The sequence below is a fragment of the Strongylocentrotus purpuratus genome, unplaced genomic scaffold, assembly GCF_000002235.5.
Source record: "Strongylocentrotus purpuratus isolate Spur 01 unplaced genomic scaffold, Spur_5.0 spur5_scaffold_11, whole genome shotgun sequence".
Taxonomy (NCBI): domain Eukaryota; kingdom Metazoa; phylum Echinodermata; class Echinoidea; order Camarodonta; family Strongylocentrotidae; genus Strongylocentrotus; species Strongylocentrotus purpuratus.
This window is the reverse complement of record NW_022145596.1, coordinates 7,380,774-7,399,365: the sequence shown is the minus strand read 5'-3', so window position 1 is coordinate 7,399,365 and position 18,592 is coordinate 7,380,774. Positions and strand designations below refer to the sequence as shown.

The 18,592-nt window shown below is 34.0% G+C and overlaps 1 protein-coding gene across 1 annotated transcript; it reads left to right on the top strand.

The window, feature by feature from the left end:
- Positions 1-703: 703 nt before the first annotated feature.
- LOC580238 (glutaredoxin domain-containing cysteine-rich protein 1) lies at positions 704-17,853 on the top strand. The gene is made up of 4 exons (XM_030980520.1): positions 704-1,436; positions 6,853-7,101; positions 10,831-10,896; positions 15,291-17,853. Exons 1-4 carry the CDS (start codon positions 912-914, stop codon positions 15,471-15,473), a joined length of 1,023 nt encoding a protein of 340 aa, XP_030836380.1. The 5' UTR covers positions 704-911; the 3' UTR covers positions 15,474-17,853.
- Positions 17,854-18,592: the final 739 nt, after the last annotated feature.

Sequence of the window (18,592 nt, the reverse complement as noted above, 5' to 3'; positions counted from 1 at the left end):
ACGCGTTCTCGGAGTTTGATGTAAACGAACTCCCAAGAAAGACCTGTGACATCACAAAGGCTTCTTTAAACCCCCCCCCCCCCCTCCCCACCTCCTCTCCTCTTATTCATAAGTAAATGGCTTTTTTAAAAACAAATATTAACGATTTATAGTTCCAGGATTGATCCTCATATCCGTAATCTGTTTAATGCCAATTATAAGAATTCTTCATTTGACCAAAATGTCTATGTCTTTTATGTCTTTGATTATTTCTATCATATAACACTGTCTCTCAAGTCTCAGGTGCATCCGTCCTTATTTCCCTCTCTCCAAATTGGGGAACTGGGGGGGGGGGGCAGTGAGCATGATTTGGATAACTTAGGGGATAGGAGATTTGCTCCATCGACATCGAAGCACGTTCCAATCCAATTTAGCAACAAGTCCTTCTTAGAAATCCATGTCCGTCTTCTAACCCTCATTTCCTCATTAAATTCCCACTAAACTCGTTACGGGTCATTCAATCATGATCATTTTGTACTCGTAGAGTTCAGCCATACATTTATCGATCGCCTAAATACGCGTTCTCGGACTTTGACGTAAACGAACTCCGTCACATCACAAAGGCTTCTTTATTCTCCTCTCAAGCCCTTATTCACAATTCCGTTCCACGCACTGATACCACTGTTATACTGAATCTTCACAACGCCCCCTGGCGGTATGCATCCATCCGAATCTTAGCATTCGACAACACAGAGCACAATGTAAACGCCAACTGTCATATTAGCTGCATGCATTAGTTACTGTTGTGGCGTCGCCGTGTGAGAGTGCATAAATTTATATGGTGTACCGGTTTATAACTACAGTGGACGTAACAAGTGTTTTTACTTGTTGAGTGTACGTTTTTTGTTCCCTAATTCCATCTTCCTGTCGCGATGGCATCGCCTTCTACACCCAGGGGTAGAGGATCCAAAAAAATGGGTCCCATCAGCGAGTCCGGATTATATTACATCGAGTCTCAGGAGGATCTAGACACTTATTTTCAGCAAATGAAAGTCTCCTCGGACGAACCGAGCTCGCCATCTTCATCTTCAATGTCTACATCTTCTTCGTCTTTTACAGACCACCTCTGCCGTGGTTTTCCGATGCAGTTGCACGTTCCAGAGGCGTTCGCTGCCCATGAAAAGAAGCCGAAAAATATGACAATCAACACCAACAACAGCCGTGAGAATAATAACGAATATCAGCCTCAGATGCAATTTCATGTGAACGAGAATTTGAAATCGCCCACAAAGACGCCAGAGGATGAGAACAGAACTTTGAGGTTTGTGGGTCGGCGAGGTCTGGCGAGTGGCGATGGTGTTGATATCAAGAGCGTGAAGGGGACAGTGAGAGGTGTCAAAAATAGGGTCAGGGCTGGCATAGCCAATTTCGAGTTTAAACCACTGGATAATAAAAAGGTTTGTATAATATTAGTATTTTGTCAAATGAATTTTAAAACTGTATTTTGTGTTTCCTGTCATACATAATATGGTGATATATCTATGAATATTATATATTCCATTCTTCATAATTCCTTTTTTTCTTCAAACAAATGGTGAAGTAATTCAAAAAGAATACAAAATATAAATACATGATTGTACAGGTGTGTATGAAAATATGCCTAGAGTGTTTGAGTGTAATTTGGGTTTTTACAGATGTGTCCAGTATCAATCATAATCGTGACTCGGTTTTGAACCGGGGTCCGTCTGAGTCAGTTTGTAGCCAAAGACGGAGAGCTGACCAAGTGAACATAATACTAGACTGACTCAGATCTCCCTACATAAGCACATTTTGCTGTAATTCCATATATAGGCTTACACCTTCATGTCTTATAGATCATGAAAATATATTATGTATTATAATTTATATATTATTATAAAAAATAAATATCAATAGACATAAATATGATGTTTCATGAGATATGAATATTATAAACACTAAAATATAATAGATACATGTTATTAATAAAAACATATATCGGTATAGTGACATATAAATTAAAGCAGAGGATCTTAATGATCTTCTATCCAAGTATATCATATAGGCCCTACTTTTATCAGTCAGTTTTTAAAACTTCAGATGTATACAAAATGTTTGTACAATGAAGAAGGGATGGTACGTGTACAGTATGTATTACCCAATTTCAAGAGCAAATCTGTAACCCCAAAGGATTATCTAAATTTGTAAATTGAAGCAGGGGGGGGGGTAGCAAATGGGTTTTGTGTGTGTGGAGAGATCTTCTTTAAAAGGTACACATGTACTTGAGGGGGGGGGGGGGGGGCTTATTCCACCAGCATCCTATGAATTATTGGAGTAGGAAAGTGACACCGGAGCAACCGGAGTGACAATTCAATAATCCTGATGTATGCTGACCTGCTTTTTTGTTGTTGATTGATTGACGATGATAATTATGGCTCACATCAACTTGAAGATAATTAAACAGATAAAAGGGATATCATGGTTTGTTTCTATTTTATTCAGGAGGCTGTACAAAGTGAGGTTTAACTTTGACATACCGGTACATGTAGGTTATGAAAATGAAGATTTTCATGACATTGTCCAATGTCCATAATTTCAAATTTAGTGGAAAATGTTTATAATTGGTATTACTTTTAAAAAGTAGTTAATTCCTTAACAGTTGTATTGACTGAATGATTCTTATTTTCATAAAAATTATGACACCCACCCCCCCCCCTCCCCCCAAAAAAACAAATCCTGGGAGCATGCAAATGCAAAAGGAAAGAAGGTTAATTTTTTTTAAATAGTATCTCTTAAAAGGACATCAAATATAGATAGAGGCATCCTTTAAAATAAGGTTAAAAAGAAGGTATTTATGGACTAAAGGCAGAAGATTAACTTTGTCTATGTACCCAGTTAAGTTAATATGAGGTCAATATGTGGAAAGTGATGTGTCACACCCATATGCACATGAAGAGTCACTGAGTAAAGAGAGAGAGAGAGAGAGAGAGAGAGATGTAGAATAAGGGAGGTATAACCTTTATGTCACAACCAGTAAACACTCTAAAAGTATATGAGGGAAGGAGAGAAGATGGTTGGATGAGGGAGAGAGATAGAAGAGATGAAGAGAGCGAGAGAAAGATGGAAGGGTGGGAAAACAGAGATAGAGAGAGAGAGAAAAGGGAAAAGGGTGAGAAAGAGAGAGAGAGAGTAGAAAAGGGAGATAGAGTGGGAGTGCGAGGGTAAGGAATTAGGATAAACATGGATCTATTTGGGTGGTAAACATTTGGGTTAGTTGGATTAGGGTGTTCTGTGGTTATGATGGGTGATTCAGCCTGGTTGGCATGGCAGTTGAAACAGTAGTCATGGTCGGGAGCCATCAATAAGCCTTCAACTTTGAATGTTTCAACCCCTTTTCCATCATTTAATGACATGAATCTAGACTTTGCTTAACAAGTTTTCAAAGAGTATTTTAAATGGTGTTTTTGTTGTTGATTGATTAAGTTTATTTGCTAATTACACTTACATTATGAATTTAAAAGAGAAAGAGAAAAAAATATATATACCTTGACAAGGTAAGATATGAAAGGTGATTATCAGCTTATTACCATTGGGGTTCTATCATTTAAAAAAAGAAAAGAATGGAAATAGGCATGGGCGTTTTAAATCCCAATTTTACATAATTATTCAAGTGAAAGAGTTAAAGACACCATTGCATGTATGAACTTAATACCCAGCAACCAATATTTAGCTTCCTCATAGCTTCCTAAAAGAAGAAACTAATCCTTTGATGCCTTTCTTTCTCTTAGCATTTAACATTGGCTGTAAAATATTATAGTAATCATTTTATTAAGACTTTTAGAGAACCCATTATCCACACTTATAATCTAATATATGCAAGAAGGATTTCAGACAAGTAAGCTTTTTGGCTTTGTCCTGAATTGAGGTTAGATACATGTTTAATGGGAATGTGAATTTAGTAGATGTAACCACTCCTTTATTATATATTTAGATATTTGAGCTTTGTCCTTATTTAAGTTCATACACTTTAATGACAACCTTACAAATAATTTGATGGTTCTAAAGTTGGATCAATCTTTGTTTAAGTAACTCCTAGATTACTTAAGTTTCCTTCTTTGTAAGATTTCAATCCTGAGTGCAGACAGTGTAATGGGACCATTCTAATTCTGTGATGGTTTAGACCATGGACCTTCTTATTCCAAATAGTCTGGATTGTCTTATCAGCCTATGATAAAGGTTCATTATCATTAGCCCCATAAAACATGACTGTGTTACTTTACTTGGCCATAATATTGACATTGTAATGCAGGGAATCCTCAAATATTTTAATAGCTAGGCAGGTCTAGGTTAGGGATGAAAGATCAATCCCCCACCTTAAATTCTGAATGACAATGACAATGACAATGATTTGTATTTCTTTAACGGCCCCTTCTTGGGCATGTAAGAAATGCATAAAAACAGTGAATAGGATCACGTAATGATATGATATGCAATAAATATCATGTTACATAAACATGTACAGTGTATGCAATAAATATCATGTCACTTATATTGTGTATACATGTATATGATAAGCAATAAATATCATGTTGCTTTATTACAGTGTACATGTATATGATATGAAATAAATATCATGCAACACTATATATACCATCAAACCTGTATATAAAGGCTATCAAGGGTAACACAAAAACTGGCCACTGAAGACAGGAAGCCTTTTTAGACAGGCCGTAACACACATTTCCTTTAAGTGGGAGCCAACATGAGTGGCCTTTATAGAGAGTTTGCCACTAAGACATGCATAATTTACCCAACACCAAAGAAGAAGATAATTTGGTAAAGCTAAAATTTATAAACCTAACAAAAGTGTTGAGCAATTTCATCATCAATAGTGATCTGTCAGTTTGTGACAGGTTCAGTGACCCAATCAGAGTTCTACTTCAAGTGTCTCTCCAAGTACTTGGGTCTTTAGCCATCCGTTTCAGCTTTTCATATCCCGTTGCTCCACATTCCGCAAGTTGAGCAATTTATGACTCTATTATTTCCAATCACAATACTTCAAACACTTCAAATTAAAAAACAACAAAAGTGTTTGGTAAATTAAATTGATATTTAAAAATTATTTTTGTGTTTAGTAGGTCTGTTTAGTACTCCAAAAAATAGAATACGGTATACACTAAACATTCATCATCAGTTAATTAGAATTGTGTACAGTACATGGGGGTGCCATGTTTTCTGTGTACTGAGGGTAGCCTACATGCACATGTACATGTATCTATATACCGGTATGTGAATGAAAAGGCAGCGGTATCCAATATAAGTCACCATTAATTGGCGAGAACGTCAGGACTGTACCTTCTTTATCTCCCTCTTTCTGATCGATAACTCTTTGATTGATCTATGAATTGAAATGGATCAGTAATTGTAATGTATGCCTCCTTCCCTATTACTTATTCATGGGTGTTACATGTACCTGGTGAGGGAGAGTTTTCAGTTGCATTAGTACATGTAGGCCTATAAAGCTATATATATATATATATATATATATATATATATATATATATAAATATATATCCTATAGTTATATTATTTGCCATGTTGGTATATATTTAAATATGTTTTAATTTTTGGAAGTGATATAGTGGGTCTGCATAGTGACATATTTTTAGATTGTTACCCATAATTGCCACCATATCCATTTGAACATTTTTTGTTTGAGGGGGGGGGGGGGGGGTCGGGGTTCAGACAAGTCATTTTTGTGTTATTCTATTGGTCGGTACACCTTTATTACCAGATCATTCTTAGTAATGAACCCAGATACATTTTTCCTTTATCCTTCCTTTTCTTTTAAAAACTGTTTTTTTTATTTTAATTAATTAATTTATTGTTTAACTTTATATCTTTTATTTTTATTTTATTTTTTTTCTTCTTTTTGGGGGTAATTTTTATAAAAAAAATGTATGATGTCTGTTAATGTAATAATAAGAATTAGAATAAGAATTGGATTTATGCAAAGTATTGTCTGAAATACTTTCAAGGTACAGGCATCAAATAGATTTTTTTTGTTGGGAGACATGTCTCATTTTATAAAAAAGGGTATAAGCGTGCAAAGTGTATTTGCATTTCAAGCCCGCATAACTCAGGATCTGTTTGCGCAGAATAATGGATTTTGGAAACCTATTCAAACAAGTCTTGACGTGAGCGTAAAAGGAATTATCTGCTTTCATCTTTCTGTCAATGTCAACCTTTGTGTTGAAATCTTTACGTTCCAGCTCAAATCTAAATCATATTCATGAAAAGATATTGATGAAAAGCATTGAAGGTTGTGATTCAAGGGGAAAGCATTTGAAGTTATTGTGATGTCACCAATTCCTTTCCAGTCCATTTCGTACAGGTTCGATCAACAGATGATAACACACACCTTTATTCCTAAATTGATGTTACATATATAATGCGGGCAATTGATCAAAGCTGTCACTCATAGACCAGTGTTTTACATAATTTTTAGTTTCTCTGATCTGTAATATATTCAGTTGTCATTAAAAACAATGATGGTTATAATACTTTGTCAATACTTCCCATGGCTTAACATGACTGTCTACCTGTATTTAGCCACAACTGAGTGCATGTACATGTATCAAAGCCTATATTGATTTAGAGATTTTGAAATTAGAATTTAAAAAAAAAATTACTTTATTCATTTTAATATTACTTTGATATTAATTATTCAATTTCATTGAATCATTGAATCAATATTTTATGATTAATGTACCTTTTTTGCAGCCTCTTATGATACATTTTCATCGGGCACGATGATTTTACTTAATTGATTTAAATTTAATTTCTTTTATTCAGAAAACGTCAGTAGTTAACTCTGCAGATGAGGTCGGTAGGATAATCATCTACACGACCAGCGTAAGGATCATCCGACAGACTTTCGAAGACTGCCAGTACGTCCGCAAAGTCTTCCAGAACCACAGGGTGCGGTTCGAGGAGCGGGATCTCTTCATGAACGCAAAACATCAACATGAGCTGGAGGAGAGACTAGGCACCACGGCAGATATCAACCTGCCTATCTGTTTTATAGATGGAGAGTTAGTTGGGGTGAGTGTTGAAATCATTATGCTTGGGGATTGATAAAGTTGTTTTTTTCTTCTTCTTCTTTCTTTGTTTACTTCTTATTTGTTTACTTTTATTTTGTTTTGTTTTGTTTTTCTTCAATATTCCTGCTGAGAAAGGCATTCTAACATATCATTCAACATTATGCTAATGCCCTTCTGGCTCTCAACAGATAGGGGTTTAAATGCACAACATTATTTATAAGAGTGTTTAATGGGGAGGGTTGGGGGCGTCTGTGCCAAGAGAATTTTTTGTTGTTGTAATTACTTCTTTTTCTGATATTAACAGACAAAACTATTATGTATTTACAAAGGAAAGTTGTCTTTACCAAGGAGTTGGGAGGAGCATACATATAAATCATATATCTTTTTATAAATCATACACATGTAAATCTTTTAACACACATGATTAACGGAGGAACAACATTTGGTTTTTATAAATGGGCCATTTTGTTTTTATACTATACATGTAGATAGATTGAATTTTTATCTTAAGGATTAGTTTACTGAACCAGTCGACTACGGTAAAAATCTGATTGACAAGTAGGTGTTTTTTGTGACAAATGAACCCAAGATGCATGTACCTTTGTTTTTCCGCTTTAAGATAGTGTAATCCCACACCAAAGTTATCGTGTAATCTTTCGATATTAGCCTTGATAAAAGATTAAATCCATTCCTTTGACAAATATCCTCAAAAGATGTTTGCCAAAAGAAGGGCACTGTGTACACAAACTGAAAAATATCCATGAATGATTATCCTTTAAACCTAAACCGCAGACATCATGTAGACAAATACATCTTTTTATGAAAAGCTAATTAATTAAATGTCCATACACGCATGAAGCTATTGTTCAAAGCTCCTTTGTCTTTCAGCAGATGGTATCATGTTATTTTGAGCAAGAAATGAGGAAAAAAGAGCCAACACAGATTATAAACTGCATTTATTGTAAGTGTAATTCTACCCGTATCAGAAACAAGTCTGAAATAAGTTTCAACAAAGTAGGTTTGTCTTTATTGTGAGCGACAATATTTCTGTTACCTAGTACATGTACATGTACATTACTTCCTTAATGTATTATGCATAGTCCTGTCACTGTTTTCAGACCTTTGTTTGCTTTCTGATGCAGCCACACAGTCGTCTTTTGTTCCGTCTGTTTGCATGCACTGGTGAAAAGAGAAGGTGCGGAGTTTAGTCTATTCTTGTCTCCCTTAGAACAAACTATCTCTCGTTTACGAAGTAGGCTAAGCAAGGCCACAGTAATGACTGTTTGACTCAGAATGTGGCAAAATTTGAAATATTCTTTTGAATTGGAAGAAAAGGGTATGGTCTATTGACAAATAGCAAAGTAAATGAACCTGTAAATCAACAGAGTCGTGACAAATAGTTTTCTAAATCCATTTGGGATGAATTATATTCATTTTAGCAGAGAATATTTGATTATGAAACAGCATGTATTTATTATCAACATTCGTACTCGTATTTGGATACTAGCCTTTTCAAATAATTTTTCATGCAAAATGGCACAACATGTGTTAGTAAATCTATGGTAGAGTCAGATAAGAAGATTTGTAACAAAATACTTCTTTATTTGTGCTGAGGATATATGAATTAGAAAAGGATTTATTTGTCAATAAAATTCTTTTGCATGAAACATGAAGGTCAAATATATGTTGGTTTGAATATCTTTCCATATCATTATGTAAATATGTATTATGGAATCTCAAGAAATGTATCATGTTTTGTTCCAAGAACCATTGTATGAATTACATGATATACCTATTGTTTACATTTCGAAGGAAAGAAGTATTTCAAACTTGAGCTGAGATAACATGCACTTGCATTGCAGTCATGATGAAAGTAGATTAGAGAAAAGGGAAGAATGAGTTTACAATGTAATTTATAAAAAATAAAAAAAAAATTATCATTTTATTTACAATAAAAACAACAATGGAAAAAAAAATCCTTGGTTCTCACAATTTCAATTATTATATTATTCATTTACAATGCCAAAGGATGATATCTTTATAATAAATTTAATGGAAATAAAAAAAATGAATGAATTACATCAGAATGTTATCCTGGTCGACGAAGGCTACATGTACATACATGTCCAGTATAATCAAATTCATTAGACTGCCAGTCCAACACACAACACATTCATAGCTTGCAAAGCAGAGCTTAATTGATTTTTTCACTGGATAGTTCACACGTTGGAAGCTTTGCTGAAGCTGCATTGTTGTCATGGCAACAACACTTAACTGCCTGCAAGGCGTGATAATGAATATTTATTGACAAATTATGTGATCTCTGATGAGATGTGGTCATAAACAGAGCTACATGTAGAGCTACATGAAGACAATTTAACAAACAATATTGGTAAATTGATTACAATCGTACATGTACACTATGTACCTGTATATTTTATTTTGAATTTCTCAAGCATGTTTTATGAGAATTTAGGTTTGTTGCCATTGTAGAAGGCTATTTAGTATAGCTTATTAATTTGTATGTTATTTATGATGCCGGGTACTGATAGTTACATTTTCATTTAAATGGGTTTGTGCCTAGTTTTAATCAGTAAAGGCTTTGGGATATTGTTTTATGCCTTCAAATAGCCAAAGTGTTATAAAATTCTTTAAATAGATTTACATAAAAATTAGCACTTATAATGCAGTATTTCCCATTCAAAAAACACTTTTAAAGTCACATGTATATAGGTCAGTTAAATTGGAATTACATAGGCCTACATGTACATGTGTATATCATAGACAATACCTTTTCTGCTTTTATAACTCTTTTAAAGAATTACTAGTACACAATTATGTCTCAGAAACTCATTTAATGTCTCTTTTTATATTTTACCATTCCTTTACCCTAGTTACAAGAAAAACAATTTATAATACACATTTTAGTAGGCCTGCGTAGTGCGTATGCAATATTCCATACAGGTGCTAAATGGAATGTGTAAAATGACTTTGACACTCCAATACAGCACAGCGTGTATTCTGTCTATTGAAATGGTTAGTTCAAGGTTATTCAATACGTGATGCCGATGCAGGGGCAGAATTTTTGTATCTCCATTTATGTAACCTTCAAATCTTTAATTAGACTGGTAGCAGGATCTGTTTAGTAAAATGATTGCTTTTTTAACCATTTCATTTATTACGCCGAGTTACATCAGATTTTGGGGTAATAATTAAGTCTTTAAATATTTGATTATATCTGTCATCAGTGCTTATTGTATGTCTTCTATAACAGTTACAGTTCAGTGTGCTTTTTAGACATCCATCAACAGTATAATATTTGGTACAATACACCTGTAGATTGTCCTTAGCTATGTTATTATTATGCTATTAGACAAAATAATAATTTCTTTTTATTACATGCAGTAACCTTTGAGAAAGTACAACAATGAGATCTAAATTTGCATTTTTATATTTCGTAAGATCATTTCTCTTTTTCTACCTTTCTCTCTTTCTACCTTTCTCTCTTTCTACCTCCCTCTCTCTCTCTCTCTCTCTCTATTTCTCTCTTTCTACCTCTCTCTCTCTCTCTCTTTCTAGCTCTCTCTCTCTCTCTATATCTCTCTCTCCCTCCCTCCCTCCCTCCCTTCTCTCTCTCTTCCAAGACATCTTGACATTTACTTGTGATTATTTCATTAACATTGCCCTTTAAATTAAACTCTTTTATATTTTGTATTCTTTCCATTTCTAGGATCTGAGGAAACTGGAAGAACTCAACGAAAGCGGAGAATTGAGGAGAATTCTAAAAAGATTTGAGGTAAGAATGCTCTCCAACCAAACGTCACATCCAGCAGACGAAAACGATAGAAACAAAAACTTTTTTTCAGGAAATTAAAGAAATCCCAGTACATTTATTTCCCTAGGATTTGGCACCTGTTTTATCGTTGAAATGGACGAATGGAAAAGTCTGCTGAGAGCCAGAGGGATGCTAATTAATACATAGCACCTTTCATAGAGTTATCGCCTTTCTGGCTCTCAGCACTTGTGGACTGGTAGGATTATATCGTCTGTTTGGAGCCAGGAGGGTGTTTAGCCATCTACATGTACTTTAACACAGGGTTAACACCCTTCTGGATTCCGGCAAGCGATATGAAGACTATGACATGGGAAGAAAATCATAAAACTCTGAAAAAAATACAAAAAGAGAGAGAAATTCCAAACTATTTTTTGTATGTTAAAGTTTAAACCCATCAAAGTAAAATGACATATTTTTCCAAAACATGGCATAAAATGACAGGACTACAAATTAGTTATACCATCCTTCACTGTGGATAATTTGTTTTTTCTTTTCAAGAAAGGTATTCAAGCTTGATGGCAGGTAGTAAAATTACAATTAAAAATGCAACTTTGGCATTCCAACTTTTATAGTCATTTATCTTCATTTTCTGTTTTGGATGAAAGAAGGAATTCACCTGTGAAATTGCCTGTTTGGATAAGTGTTGACAGTAGTATACAATAAAAATAACACTGGGAATAGCAGGTCTGTCTTTGTATTTAAAAAAAAAAGAAAAATGCAAGGGCAAATTTTAGTCACAATTTGTAAGAAATGATTTTGTTCACTGGTTTTGATGAAAGAAACAGGAATGACTCGATTGTCAAATTATGTCAATTTTATTAAATTCCATTTATAGAAATTCTTGAAAAGAAAAGGAAGTGGGAGAACGATGTGAGATATGTATTAAAGGATAAACTTGTAGAAGAATAAAGCAAAAGTGAGAAGCAGATCGATGATGAAATAAATAGTATGAAAGCTCATCATTAGTGATGTGGCTGTGAACAACTTATGCTGTAAGAAGGATAAATGAGATAGAGATCAAGCTAGCACAGAAAAGGGAAAGGTGATTTGGTCAAGTCAGAAACAGAAAAGTAAGTTTAAAATGAAAGAACATAACTGAGGATATGTGCTAAAGAAGAGAGTCCTATTTGTTTGCCCATTATTTTTTACAAAGTATCCTATAGTCGATAAGGCTTTTTGCTATACTGTTATAATGCCAGCTAATTTGAAAGCATGGTCAATAACAACCGATATTGATTTGAGGTTTGGGGCGAAATTCCAAGCATCTATATCACCTCATCATTCCCACAAATCCAATCATTATGTTGCCTACTGTATAAGTTCAGGTTTTTTTTTATGATGGTGATATAGTAAAGTAACTTCAAGATAATAATGACCTGTTTTGCATCATCTTCCCATGTTTTGGTATACTGTACCTGCTCCCTTCAAAGGAATTGCCAAAAGACCTAGTTGTAAGAGAGACAATTGATAATAGTCGATGCAAGTCATCTAGCTCAGTACTTAACCACTCATGCATACTCTGTACATAGATATACTTTCTTTATGGGCCTATACAACACAGACCCCCCTCTCTTATAGGTGGTTGTTATTGTGTTCCATGAAGTCTTTGTTCCGTTCCTGGACCATCGATCAATACCTAACTCGGTCAAAGCATCACTGCTAATTTACAATGCAAATGACCCCCTCAAAGTTTGGACGGAATGTGTCACTGCATGTTTGTGGCTGAAGACGGATACACAATGTACAAGTGGATTTTTGTCAATGTTATGATGCAGGAACTACTTGTTACATCGGCTTTGGGGTTTAACAACTTTTTGTTTTGTTAGAAGAATCAATGTCTTACATTTTAGCTCTACTATGTCAAGTGTCTTACACTTGCTTATACCAACAAACATACACATGCAGGTCCATGGTATGATAAACAGTAAACGCAGAGGAATACCCACACACAATGATTAAAGATTAACTCTTTTTGTGAAAATTATATATCAAACCACCCTCCAAATTTCTTTAGCTCAATTTTGTTTTCTTTCTTTATTATTTTCTGCAGGAAAATGTTGATTTCATTATTTTCTATGTGTCTATCTCTGTATCTTTCTAAGCCCTCATTTACTATATCTCTCTGTCCCTGGTTGTTTCTGCTTCTACCCTCTTAATTGCTCTCTCTCTCTCTCTTTCTCTCCATATGTTTCAGTACCGTATATCGATTAGTGCCAGGTGTGTCACTTGCAACCCCTCTGTATGTCTCTCTGGCCCCTCTGTCTCTCCCTCTCTCCTCCCCCCTCTCTCTATCCCCTCTCTCTATCCCCTCTCTCTCTCTCCCTATCTCTCCTTCTATCTTCCAACCTCCAATCTATTTTTCTTTTGTCTATTTTATTTGTCAGTATATCTCTTAGTTTCATAATAATCTGGGACATGAACATATATCACATTATCTTTGTGCAAACAAACAAGGGGGTAACTATTTTGTTAACCTTGCAAATTCAAATAAAATTTGTTTAATTCTTTGTTACAGTTTTGTTTCCTAATTTAATTCATATCTATTGTGCACAACCTAATGAACCGGGATGTGTCAGCATATCTTTACATGTCTATTGTTGTCAAGTTTCTTGCACGACTGACGTGTGTTCTTTATCAATGACTTAGCTAGGATAAGCTTTGTCTACTCCAAGGCTGAGTTAGAATTCATTCATTTGTATCGCATAGAATAGATAAGGAAGTAGGTGCACATGAATGTGCACATCCAGTCAATTGAGTACAGTAATCCAGACGTTCATGGTCGCATGCATGAAAAGTTCGTGAATTTCAGAAGTGGTTCATTTTTTTCTGCTACTTAAGGATTCAACCGCAATAATATTGACTCAACACTGAATTTAAAGATATCCTTGAGTTCTGGTAAAAAAAGAAAAAGAATTCTCACATTATCTAACGAAACTTATACACTGAATGTTCAATATTACAAATAAATGTCATGTGCCAAACAATTTTGGAAGAAAATGTATACTGGCTGAGTAATGAGCATAGAAAGATAAGGAAATCAGGGTAGTACTAGCCCCGACACCATGTGTGTTGTCCCATACACATCTTTCTGTGTAAGTGATTGTTACTTTACCAAGACTCTGCCAAATTTATGATGATTTTGATGACTCCAGAACCTTGCATTACACACCATTACTTACATGCTATATGATCAACTTTTCTGATCCATTCCACACCTTTTCTTTCACAATGCAATCGCATTACCAGAACTCAAGTTTAGCTTTAAGTTGTGATTTATAAGAGTTTCTTGCCATGGGAATGGTTGTCGTTTACAATTCATGACATTTTTGCTTTCACAATGAGTATGTGTGTGACACCACTGAGATCTAAACATAGATATCCTCTGATGTGCCAAGACACCCATTGTATTAGAAACACAATCAGAAAGACATTCAAGAAAATAACTCAAGTCTAGCTCAAGGGCACTTTTAATACCATATTCCATAGAGATCATGAGCTGATACATCATGTTCTGTTCACATGTTTCAAAAGGTGATGGATCGACAAGGTTAAATTAAAAAAAATTCTAGGTTGATTCCTTTAAAGTCTTTGCATTCATACTTTCCAGATATTATCCTATTAAAGACAACAATATATCCTATTCTTGTATCATTCGGAAATACCTGCACTTCATTATTTTGTCTGGGAATTAACTTTGTTAGCCTGTTAGCCTTTGTTACTCCCACTACATTATGAATAGAAGACAATTATTATGAATCTTTGTTGATTGATTGTATTTCTTTGTTTTTAACCAAATGTGGAAATAAACTTGAATACCTTGATTTGAAGAAAATTTACGAACTGTCTTCATGTACATGTGATTGTGACCTTGGAAAAATATGAATGTGATTTGGACCAAACATCAGTTTAGGATATGAAACAATGTCCATCCCTATATATTTATATGCAATTAATACCTTTGGATTAATTCTGACAGTTTAATACTTTCAACGGATATCTGGTGCCAAAGTACATCTTATCTTAGAGAGCTTTTACATACAGTACATGTAGATTGTTTCCATTTTAAGGGAATGACATAATTATTTACATATTATTGAAATTAGTTAAAGGGGTCTAATTCAACAACTGAAATGATGTAACCCAAAAATGAATCTAAGCTCAAAGGGTTATAAGCAAATAATCAAATATTCCTGCTTGAAATTAATCAATCTGTTTTCCAAAAATTTTACAAGGGAATTGTGCACTGTTCATCCTTTCAAAAGTAATAATAGTCTGTCATTAAAAAATGTTATTGTCTATGTTATAGCTATCCCTAATCACCGTTTTCTTTCTTTCTTGGTTTTTTTGTTTTACAGAAGCACAATCCTATGATCAGCTGCAATGGGTGCGGCGGTCATCGCTACATACCCTGTACATTTTGCAATGGTAGCAAGAAGTCGTTATTACGTAACAACTGGACAGACTCCTTTATAGCGCTCAAATGCTCGTACTGCGATGAGAATGGCCTACAGAAGTGCCCGGAGTGTCACAGGCAGTAGGCTATTTTTTATACTTAAAATTTATAATTATTAATTGAATTCAATTTTGTGTAAGAATCTATGTGCATATGATTGTAAATAAAAGAGTTTAGTCAGGAGCTTTATCATAGTATCTATTATTGCAAGGAAATGTAGTTATTTTGTATCTAGCCTAAAAAAACCCCAATAAAGACAAAGACTTGATTGTTATTGTTCAATGACATTGTAATATGTCTTTATTCAATTATGAAATTTGAGACATAATGTCTTGAATAATCTAGGCAAAAACTCAAGTTTGCATATTAAATGTGTAGGTATTCCGGGCAGCCTATTTGTGGAAAGATGCTATTGAAATTTCATATTCAGTTTTGTGCAAGGATTTCTTTACAAATTTACCCCATCTTAAATTGATATGTCAAGAGGAGTTTTTTTATAGAACATAGCTGAACATTTTCCACTTTTAAGAGCCTATTTATATGCCAAATTTTTAAAATTGTTATTTTTCATATATCTGTTTTGCCTCTGGACTTAAATTTTCAAACCAACACTAGAAAACGATATTTACAGGTAGATAGATATTCATGTAACTTAAGTTGAAAGAATACATGTTATGAGGGTTTCATAATGTTTAGAACCAAAATATAGCACACAAGATTCATCCACCCAAAATGGAAGTCCTTTCTAATTTCTTATTTCTAACTCTTATTTCTATTGTAAATAGCACATACACTATTTTCTTATTAAGTATTTTGAAATTAAAATGATTAAAAAATTGAATATTTTGTATGTTTCTGTGCAGTATATGCAATTCATGTTGTGAGCGTGATTGTCGTGCAAAGTGTATTTTTGTTAAACCTGTCATTTTTCTGCAGTTGATTCTATTGTATATTCTGGAAAAATAGATTTAAAAGTATAAACTTATATATATATTTATATATACCATATATTTGTATACTAAAGAGATAATTTGTACCACAAAATTGAAGAATAACGGTGGATAAAGAATACTTACTTTCTGTTGGTATTGTCCAATTTTAACTTTTTGTTCATTCTTGCAGTTTATTCTGACTTATGCCAGATGAAAGCTTTACTACGTTTTTATTCACTGCTCTTCTTCAATTCTATTTGTATACATCATATTGTTGTAAACCTTTAATTATGTCTCGTCTTTCACTCAGCGCCTTACATGCCTCAGTCATGATCAGTCATTTCTTTTCTTAGAATCTAACTAACACTGATAAATTAGATTCTTGTTTGATATTTCTATTGTAGAGTGTATTCAGCTTGAAATATAGTAATGCTGCTACAATGTCAGATGATTAAATTCAGGGGCTCATCTATAAAAAAATAGATGTTTTGGCATTTATAATTTTTGATTGAGATTGCATGCAAAGACTGAACAGTCATTATAGGAATACCAGTTGTATATTTTACTGATGTCTCCATGCTTTACCTTTTTCCTTTTGTAAGTGAGTGCCTTACTCCTGATGAGATACAACCAACCATATCAAGAATATAAAACAAGTAGGGAAAAGCAGATCACAAAATATTTTTCTATTATCCATGCATCACAAAATGAGTTGCATTTAGGTAAAGCTAGGATCTATCATGAAGTTTGTTTTTCTTCAAACACTTCATTAGGGATGCCAAGGTTTTGGGTTCAAATCCACATTTTCCACTCTTTCAACCAGTTGTAGGATTCATTCATTAAAATGTACTGTGCCCTAGTCGCTGCAACTAAGGGTGGGGCAATCATTTCCAAAGTTCTTTGGAAGCACATTCAGACACTGTATGAACAAAAGAATAAATATTATGTTGTCATAAAGTTTGCAAAGAGGCCTTGTCCTACATGTATAAAATACCTAATCACTTTGTATCAAATGCCTTGCAATTATACATTGTACATTTGTAAAATATATATAGCATGAAATATCCTATTTAGAATTTCTGAAACGGGACATGTTAATGATACAGGGAAAGGTGCATACTCTTATTTATTTGATGATGTTGTAGATGGAAATAAGAGAATTTTTTAATGGAACACCTTGCCAAACTTTGATATATATACTTCTTGTAATCACTTGCATGTTACTCAGTATATACTAAGTTTTGCTAAGATATGAAGTACATAATTGCTTAATTTTGTAATTAACAGCTATGATTATGTATGCAGATTTTTTGTAAAGATATTAGAGTTTGCAATGGCATATTTATATCTGAGATGGTTCCAAATATCTACTATATGCTGATGCAAATTTGGACATAATTATATTTCATACTGCTTGATTATAATTATGTGCCTCACAAAAGGTCGTTAGCAGCAAGCAGCATTACGAATACACAACTAGCAATGCCTCTGTTTAAAACGTCCTTTTGATAGGCACATGCTCATTCATTGAATCAAAATCAGCTGAATATTTCTTCAAACCGACTCTGAACTGACCAATGTTGAGGGTAATGTCAGGTTAAATTGGGCCCATTGTCAGCCTTGTGTCAGTTTTTGTTGATTATGACAAAGGACGTAGGATTAAGCTTCTTGATAAAACCAAGGTAATACTGATTAGCTTCAGAGTGACTTTGACACTGTTACAAAGTTTCATAGCTTTTGTGCATGGTTAGTTGTCTAGAATTGTATGGTAAGAACCCTTTGTGCATGAAGTATTTTTTGGATGATACACTTGAAAACAATAAGAACATGGGGATCAGTGAACAGTGAGAATCACAAGGCTTTGAAAGTATCTTAGCAGATCTCTAAGGCTCTTCTTCCCTTTCAAGGAAACTTTAATATGCTTATAGAGCCGGAAGGACATTTAATCACATCCTCCAACATGGATTTAACGCCCTTCTGGCTCTCAAAAGAACTGGTATCAACCCTCAAAAACTAATAATAACTCAAAGACACAAGTATCATTTTTAATCCTCAACATGACTTGTATACACCTGTATTTGAATATGTAGTCGTCCTTATAGTAGGACAATAGTTCTTGAGTCTTGACAACGTTTAAGAGGTGCTTACTTTTCAAGTTCATGTTAAGAATACTTGGACCTACTTGAAGCTATTTCAGTAACAAGATCCATCATCATAGACACTCTTCACATCCTTGTCATACCAGTTAGTCATCAATTACTCGCAAGTAATC

What these genes read in the sequence shown, in the direction of transcription:
- LOC580238 (XM_030980520.1), top strand. Translation starts at nt 912, where the DNA reads ATGGCATCGCCTTCTACACCCAGGGGTAGAGGATCCAAAAAAATGGGT. An exon ending in AACCACTGGATAATAAAAAG is followed by an intron (nt 1,437 to 6,852) that starts GTTTGTATAATA and finishes TCTTTTATTCAG; the next exon opens with AAAACGTCAGTAGTTAACTC. An exon ending in TAGATGGAGAGTTAGTTGGG is followed by an intron (nt 7,102 to 10,830) that starts GTGAGTGTTGAA and finishes TTCCATTTCTAG; the next exon opens with GATCTGAGGAAACTGGAAGA.